Source organism: Panthera uncia (genome assembly GCF_023721935.1).
Source record: "Panthera uncia isolate 11264 chromosome E2 unlocalized genomic scaffold, Puncia_PCG_1.0 HiC_scaffold_19, whole genome shotgun sequence".
Taxonomy (NCBI): Eukaryota; Metazoa; Chordata; class Mammalia; order Carnivora; family Felidae; genus Panthera; species Panthera uncia.
In genome coordinates, this window is record NW_026057588.1 from 16,349,720 (window position 1) to 16,359,032 (window position 9,313).

Below are 9,313 nucleotides of genomic sequence, written 5' to 3' on the forward strand. Positions count from 1 at the left end.
CTCTACTTGGACGATGGGAACATGTGACAATGCAGCCTGCACTCCTGCTGCCACACGGTGGCTGCCCCTTCATGGAGCACCTGCTCTCCGGCTCCCTATCCCTTTCACTCCTCCAGTCTCAGCACCCAAGTGGTCACAGCTGACATTTGTCAACTTAAACCTCATGATGGGGTTCATATTCTGTCAGCGCCTATTGGGCCGGTGACATCTTAAAAAACCTCTACAGTGTGGGAAAACAGCCTGAGCCCTCATATGTCCCATCCTCCTGCCCCCCCCACCCCCATGCCACCAGGACCCCCCACGCTCCAGCTGGCATCCTCTCTGTCTGGAACTGTCCCCCTACCCTAAGGTCACACATGTGTGCCTGTCTACAACACGGGCACAGTTCACAAGCCCCAGCTGCGGAGGTCCCCGTGGCTGCCCTATATCAGCCCTCCGGAAGATGCTTCTTAAAGTCGTCAGGGACAGCTGCTTTCCAGCTTGCTAGTCACAGTCCCTCATTCCCAGTGGGCCGGCGGGGGTGCCGAGGCCAGGGCTCCTTCACCCCACCGAGCATCCAAGCCTGAGCTGGGAAGTGTCTGCTAATCACCCTCCAGGGCTCACTTGCCTCAGATTTCCACTTCGGTCGCCTGAAGCCAAGTGCTGGCCATCAGGACTGACCTGCATGACCCGCACCCCAGCTTTCACGTCCACAGGCGTCCCGTTCTCACCCCCCCGGTCTGGGAAGTGCGACGTGTCCTGCAGGTGCTGGATGTCATTCTCTACGTACACTACCTTCAGCAGGGTCTGCGGAGGGAGAGGGCTGAGGTCAGTGCTCTGGAAGCGCCAAAGCACCTCTGCAGTCCTGTCTCCCCACAGCCGGCCTCCCGTCCTTCATTAGCTCCAGAACTCCAAATCTGACCTTCGCTACTCAGAGTGACTGTTTCCTAGTCCCCCTGGCAGCTGGGTGAGGCTCTGTGGATACATTCTGGTCAATGAGATATAAAACAAGTGAGAACACTCTGCTTCCTTTTCCTCCGTCCTGCTGCCTGGAGCTCCCGCAGCCATACTGGATGACAAGGACAAGGATGACTCCAAAATGGCAGTGTGGACAGCTAAAGGCTCTCGGGTCTCTAAGGAATTCCTGCAGCTGCCAAAACAGCCTGGACTGGTGACCTCCAGACTATTTTTATGAGTCAGAAAACCAAACTTTTCCTCTTGGCTTTGAGTTTTTCTATTGTATGCAGACAAATATAACATGTATATCACACAGGTGCAGAAGAGAAGGTGGTAGTACTGGGTTGGGGGGGGGGGTGAGGGGAGTAAAAGGGCACCTGCTACACACACCCTGCATTAAGGGCCTGTTTTGTTCCAGCCACAGTGACTGCTCAGGTTTTCCAACTCCCCAAACTCTTTCTCACCTCAGGGCCTTTGCACAGGCTATTCCCTTGGTGTAGGACGCTCTCCCCTCCCCTCTTTGCTCATCCCTATTCTCCACATCTCAGCTCAGTTGTCTCCTCCTCCAGGAAACTGCCCCTCACACTACAGATAAAATCAGATGACACTGTTACATATCCTACTAACACTTCACAATTTATTTCCATGCTTATCATGCTTATGATTATACCATAATTTGTGCAGTTATTGGTGCCTCTCCCTTCTAGACTGTGGGAGCCACAAGGGCAGAAGGAGGGTCTTAGTCACTGATGTGTCCCCAGCATGCAGCATAGCACCTAGCATAGATCTTACTAAGCATCTGCAGAATAAATGAATGCATGAATCAGATCTCAGCTCTTAAGAGAAGCTCCCTCACTGACCTAGCAATATCAACCATTTCTTCAGCCCTCCCAACATCATGGCTCTCTTTGGGACGCTGCCAGCACCCTCACCCAAGGCTTCACTGTGTGGCAGTTAGCTAGACAGGGGAAGCCCCTCCCTGATTTGGTCTGTCAGGTGTTCTTCTAGAGAGTTCCGACTCAAGACCTGGGGAACAATTTCATTTCTACTGAATATGTCAGGTTGCCTGGAGTAGCTGTGTTGACACACCTAGAAAGCAGGAGCTGATGGGCAGAGAGAAGCAAAGAGGACAGACCACACTACCTCAGAAAGAAAAAGAGGGAGAGAGTGAGAGACAAGAGAGAGGGCGACAGAGTGTGACCGGTCTTGCTTCCTGCTTCTTGCCCTCAGTGAAACTTAACACCAAGGTCCATAAGACCCCCTCTTGTCCCTATATCCTACTTAAAGTATGTCTCAGTTCCTCCTAAAATATGGTTCATAATTGAGCCACTCACATTACTGAAGATATTTTTCTGCCAGTGAGAGTCAGGGCTGCTATCCATGTTCCAAAAGCGGATGGTGTTGTCTGAGGAGCAAGTAAGAAAAGATCCTGATGGTAGACAAGCTCTCTGATCTTCAAACTCCGGATACACCTACAGTCCCCAGAGAACAAGGAAAAGGGCAATTCATTACAACCATGTCAGTGGCAGCATTATGATATACTAGTGCATTTTGGTGACAAAAAGTATGTGGCAGATAAATAGGCATGGCATAATGTCTTCTATGTTAAAAATGAACAAGAAAACAAGGACACCGAATGCTACTATATATTGTCCATGCCCCATCTTCAGCCCAGGCCATGAAACATCCCCACACGTAAATTTCCAAGGCAAATGGGCAGCTCCATCAAAAGTCACTAAGCACAAAAGGAAACAAGGTACCATGAGCAAGAAGCAGCAGAAATAGCCATCCAGCTTCAAATACTGGAATTATCACACAGAACATAAAATAACTATGTTTAACATGCTTAAAGAAATAGAAGAGCTTTGACAAGAGTAAAAGTATGACTAGCTGACCATAAACTATAAAGACTAACCAAGCAGGGTTGAAAAACAACAAAATAGAACTATTTCTAGAAGCAAAATGCAGGTCAGACAGTCAAAAAGATGACATATAGAGAGATTTCAAATCTGGAAAACCGGGTTCTGAGGAAATGATAACAGCAGTAGCACAGATTTTTAATCTAAAATCGCCACATCAAAATGAGCAACCAGATATCAAAACCAAAACCCCACAGACAACACTTACAGCAAAATTAGGTGATGCGATATTCTCATAACTCCCAAAATACAAGCAGGTAGGGACTAAATACCTCCAGTAGTTTGTCAACATGTATATGAGAGAACACAGAAGGAAGCAACTTTGTTGTTCTTTGAGTAACTCTGTGGTTACCCAACAAAGGATAACCCCAAAGTAGCCAACGGGTATTCACAGGGAAAGTACAACAGTTCAAATTGAACAGCAGTTCAAACCGGGAGGGTTTTATCCACTCCAATAGTGGTTGAGTGTGTGCTTTGGCAATTAGGTCGGAAGGGGCTGGAGCTGTGAAGATCCTGTGAACTCTTAACACTGACCTGCCATGGCTCTCACCCATGGCCAAAGGCCCACCCAGAGGGAAAACAAGACTGATCAGGATAGACACTGGAGAGCCAGAGTAAAGAGGAGGCTTAGAAAAAGGTAGGGGCACAACACATAAATAGGAACATAATAAGGAAATATCAGAAAGCAAGCTGCCATATTTTTTTTAAATAGTATAAAAATCATAGAAGATGGAATCCTTTCTTGGGAAGCTAGAAAATCTGCCCTCAACCACACCAACTTTTGTTTTTATTTTTATTTAAGTAATCTCTACACCCAAGGTGGGGTTCAAACTCATGACCCTCAGATCATGGCTCTACGGACTGAGCCAGCCAGGTGCCCCATGAACTATACCATTTCTAAAAATGAAAACAAGAAAGGACCAAACTCCAGTCCCAAACAAAGTTACCCTTTAAAATAAAAGGAAGAGAAAGAAAGCACACCAGAAACATATTTCCACAAAACAAAACAATTTCCCAATTAGGAAATTCAGAAATAAGATGACAGAATTCAGAGTTAGAAATAAATGAAGAGATCATTTCAGGAATAAAAACCAAATTAGAAGGAATCCAAAAGCGAATAAACACAAAAAGGTAAGGCATGAAGAAATAGGTAAAAAGGGGGCTTTTTTTTTTATCTTTTTTTTTTTTTTTAACATTTTTTTTTTTTTAACATTTTTTATTTATTTTTGGGACAGAGAGAGACAGAGCATGAACGGGGGAGGGGCAGAGAGAGAGGGAGACACAGAATCGGAAACAGGCTCCAGGCTCCGAGCCATCAGCCCAGAGCCTGACGCGGGGCTCGAACTCACGGACCGCGAGATCGTGACCTGGCTGAAGTCGGACGCTTAACCGACTGCGCCACCCAGGCGCCCCTCTTTTAAGTTTATTTATTTATTTTGAGAGAGAGACAGAGGGGGCCAGAGGGGGAGGGGCAGAGAGAGAGAATCCCAAGCAGGCTCCACACTGTCAGCATGAGGCAGAATGCGGGGCTTAAACCCACAAACCATGAGATCACATGACGTAACTGAAACCAAGAGTCGGACACTTAACCAACTGAGCCACCCAGGCGCCCCTAAAAGGGGGAAATTATTAAAAATAAAACAAATGATGAAAGAACTAAAAGGATTTGAGAAAAAGTGACACTACTGGAGCTAGGCAATGAGAATCCAACATATAGATAATAGAAATCCCTGAAGAAAACCAAATCAAGGGAAGAGAAATACTAAAATGTATACAGCAGGAATAGGTCTACCTATAAAAACTAATACCAAGATATACTCTAGAGTAACATTACTAGGCCTAAAAGTAAAAGAAAGAAATCCTTTGGGCTTCTAGGCAAGCACAGAAAGTGACTTAAAAGGGAAAACAATCAGACATTTCAATAACCATAAGAAAATGAAATAATGTATTTAAGAGAGACAAGGAAAGAAAACATGAGCCAAACATTTTCTATCCAGCAGGAGTGACTTTCAAGTATAAAGGGCAAATATAAACTTACCAATATGCAAAAACTCATATTGGGAGATACTGTCCCCATGAACTGTTCCTGACAAATCTTCTTTTTTTTTTTAATTTTTTTAACGTTTTATTTATTTTTGAGACAGGGAGAGACAGAGCATGAACGGGGGAGGGTCAGAGAGAGGGAGACACAGAATCTGAAACAGGCTCCAGGCTCCGAGCTGTCAGCACAGAGCCCGACGCGGGGCTCGAACTCACGGACCGCGAGATCATGACCTGAGCCGAAGTCGGCCGCCCAACCGACTGAGCCACCCAGGCGCCCCCTGACAAATCTTCTAAAGAATGAGCTCCAGGGGCACCTGGTTGGCTCAGTCGGTTAAGCGTCTGACTTTGGCTCAGATCATGATCTCATGGCTCGTGAGTTAGAGGTCCACATTGGGCTCTGTGCTGTCAGTGCAGAGCCTGTTTCAGATCCTCTGTCCCCCTCTCTCTGCCCCTCCCCCGTGCTCTCTCTCAAAAAAAAAAAAAAGAAAAAAAGAAGGAGCTCCAGACAACAAAAACAACTAGAGACATCAACATAGATTAAATATATAGTTACTCGTAGAACAAAGAATAAATGAGGGTTAAGTGACATCACTGAAAATGGCACAGTGGGGAGAACTCCAAAAAGCTATCCCTCCACCAAAACAAACTTAAGCTCCCAAAAACTGTCAGAATCAACTTTTTCAGAACTCTGGAATCTAACTTACAATAACCAAGGAGAGCTTAAAAGAGAAAGAAGCTGCGGCATTTTGACATTTAAGGAAACTGCTGTCAAATCACGACAGCCGACATCTCAGATAATGGAAAGACTTTAGTGACTACACATGAAAAAGAACACAATCTTTACAAAAACAGTTCAGAAAAACCACTAAACAACTACAACCCACACAACAAACCCCAGCGTGGAGGAGAATTTGATTTCCAGAGTCATCACATTATAAAAATCAAAATATCTAGGTTTCAACAAAAAAAAATTATGAGATAGGCAAGAAAAGAAGAAAATAAAAATAAATCCCATCTTAGGAGTAATTACCTTAAATGTAAAGGGATTAAAGTCTGTAATAAAAAGGAAATTATTGGCAGACTTCATTAAAAAAAGATCCAACTCTCTGTTGTCCATAAGAGGCTACTTTATATCCAGACACATACAGGGTGAAAGTAAAGGTATGTAAAAAGATACTCCATACAGGAGTACTACGTGGCAATGAGAAAGAATGAAATATGGCCCTTTGTAGCAACGTGGATGGAACTGGAGAGTGTTATGCTAAGTGAAACAAGCCATACAGAGAAAGACAGATACCATATGTTTTCACTCTTATGTGGATCCTGAGAAACTTAACAGAAACCCATGGGGGAGGGGAACGGAAAAAAAAAAAAAATGAGATTAGAGTGGGAGAGAGCCAAAGCATAAGAGATTCTTAAAAACTGAGAACAAACTGAGGGTTGATGGGGGGCTGGGAAGGAGGGAAGGGTAGGTGATGGGCATTGAAGAGGGCATCTTTTGGGATGAGCACTGGGTGTTGTATGGAAACCAATTTGACAATAAATTTCATATATTTAAAAAAAAAAAAAGATACTCCATACAAATAGTAACCAGAAAAGAAATTTGCATGTATATAGTAGTATCAGACAAAATAGAGTTTAAGTCAAAAACTGTTACAAGTGGGGGTGCCTGGGTGGTTCAGTCAGTTGAGCATTCCTCTTTGGATCAGGTCATGAGCTCACTGCTCATGGGTTCAAGCCCCTGTTGGGCTCTGTGCTGACAACTCAGGGCCTGGAGCCTGCTTCAGATTCTGTGTCTCCCTCTCTCTCTGCCCCCCGCCCCCTCATCCCCACACTCACACTCTGTCTCTCTCTTTCAAAAATAAATAAATATTTAAAAAAAATTTTTTAAAAACTGTTACAAGTGACAAAGAAGGGCATTATATATTGATAAAGGGGTCAACCATCAAGAAGATATAATACAAACATACACACATAAGAGCAGAGAACCAAAATACATGAAGCAAAAACTGACAGAATTGGAAACAGCATTATAATAACAGTTGAAGACTTCAACATTCCATTTTCAATAAAAGATAGTTATAAGAAATTATCAATAAGGAAACAGAGGACTAGAAAAACACTATAAACCAAACAGACTAACAGATATGTAAAGAATACTCCACCCAATAACGGCATAACCCACATTCTTCTCAAGTAAACATGGAGCATTCTCCAGAATAGACCACCTATAAGGTAACAAAAGAAGTCAATACATTTTAAAAGACTGTAATCACACAAACAATCTAACGACAGTCAGAATGAAATTACAAATAACAGAAGGAAATTTGGAGAATTAACAAATATGTGAATATTAAATCACGCACTGTTACACAACCAATGGATCAGTGAAGAAATCAAAGGGAAATTAGAAAATACTTTGACACAAGTGAAAATGAAAACACAATATACCAAAACTTATGGAATGCAGCAAAAGCAATACTCAGAGGGAAATTTATAGCTGTAAATGCCTCCATCAAGAAAGTCTCAAATCAATAATGTCTCACCTTAAGGAACTAGAAAAGAAGAGCAAACTAAACCAAGGGCTGGCAAGAAGAAGATAAAAATTACAATGGAGATAAAGTTGTTGTTTGGTTTTTTTTTCAGAAACAGAAAAGCTGATCCCAAATAGTGCCAATATTGATAAAGAAGAACAAAGTTGTAGGAAACACACTTCCTAATTTCAAAACTTATTACAAAGCTACAGTAATCAAAATTCTGTGCCATTGGCATAGAGATAGACATACATCAATGGAATATAACTGAGAGTACAAAATTAAATCCATACATCTATGGTCAATTGATTTTCAACAAGTGTGCCAAGATTATCCAAGGGGAAAGAATAGTCTGTTCAATAAACAGTGCTGGAATTATATACCCACATGCAAAATAATGAAGCTGGACCCTTGCTTCAAGTATAAAAGTTAACAAAAATTAACTCAAAAGAGACCAAAGACCTAAATGGAAGAGCTAAAATAATAAAACCCTTAGAAGAAAAGTAAATCTTCATGGTTGTGGATTTGGCAATGGTTTTTTAGTTATGACACCAAAGATACAAGCAATAAAAGAAAAAAATAAATTGAACTTTATCAAAATTAAAAATCTTTGTACATCAAAGGATACAAGAAAGTGAATAACATAAAAATGGAAGAAAATATTTGTAAATCATATATCTAATAAGGATATCCAGAATATGTAAAGAACTCTTACAATTCAAAAGCAAAAAGACAACCCAAGTAAAAACTGGACAAAATATTTGAATAGATATTTCTTCAAAGATATACAAATTACCAACTAGCACATAAAAAGAAATTCAGTATCATTAACCATTAGGGAAATGCAAGTCAAAACCACAATATACTACCATTTCACAAACACTAAGATGGCTATACTTCAAAAATAAAAAAAAACCAGTGTTGGTAAGGATGTGGAGTACGGCTAGTGGGAATGTAAAATGATGCAGCTGCTGGGAAAAGTTTGGGGGTTCCTCAAAAAGTTAAACACAGAATTACCATGTGACCCAGCAATTCTGCCCACCAGGTATACCACCCAAAAGAACTGAAAACAGATGTTCAAACAAAGCTTGTACATGAACGTTCATAGCAGCACTATTCATAAAGCCAGAGGATGGAAACAACACAAATATCCATCAATTGATGAAGAGATAAACAAAACATGGTATATCCATACAATGGAATATTATTCAACCCTAAAAAAGGAATGAAGTACCGAAACATGTAACCACATGGATAAACCTTGAAAACATTAAGTGAAAGAATCCAGACACAGAGTCTACATATTTTATTTTTCCATTTGTATGAAATATTCAGAACAGGCAAATTCATAGCGACAGAAAGCAGATTAGGGTTGGGGAAGTGGGAAAAGGGATTGGTTGCTTGGGTACAGAGTTTCCTTTTGAGGTGATGAAAATGTTCCAGTGCTGGATAGTAGGGATGGTTGTATAACATTGCGAATGTATTGAATGCCACTGAATTGTACATTTTAAAATTATTTAAATGGTGAATTTTATGCTTTGTGTATTTTACCACAATATATGTGTACACTTATTACCCTCCCCCAAATAAATGGGGTCATAAGGAAGAGAATGTGGTATATAATGGTATATAATGATCAAATCACACAGAAATAGTATAACTATTTTTAAAAATGGGGGCGATGGGGCGCCTGGGTGGCGCAGTCGGTTAAGCGTCCGACTTCGGCCAGGTCACGATCTCGCGGTCCGTGAGTTCGAGCCCCGCGTCAGGCTCTGGGCTGATGGCTCGGAGCCTGGAGCCTGTTTCCGATTCTGTGTCTCCCTCTCTCTCTGCCCCTCCCCCGTTCATGCTCTGTCTCTCTCTGTCCCAAAAATAAATAAA

General features: G+C 42.0%; 1 protein-coding gene across 5 annotated transcripts in view; it reads right to left on the reverse strand.

Moving 5' to 3' along the window:
• WDR62 (WD repeat domain 62) overlaps positions 1-9,313 on the reverse strand; it is a 44,889-nt gene that overhangs the window by 19,818 nt on the left and 15,758 nt on the right. For all 5 annotated transcript variants that reach the window (XM_049621942.1, XM_049621941.1, XM_049621943.1 and 2 more), the window contains 2 exons: positions 2,271-2,408; positions 608-786 (listed from right to left, as the gene is read on the reverse strand). In XM_049621942.1, the coding sequence (XP_049477899.1) occupies positions 608-786; positions 2,271-2,408 (317 nt within the window). The remainder of the gene's footprint in view (positions 1-607; positions 787-2,270; positions 2,409-9,313) is intronic.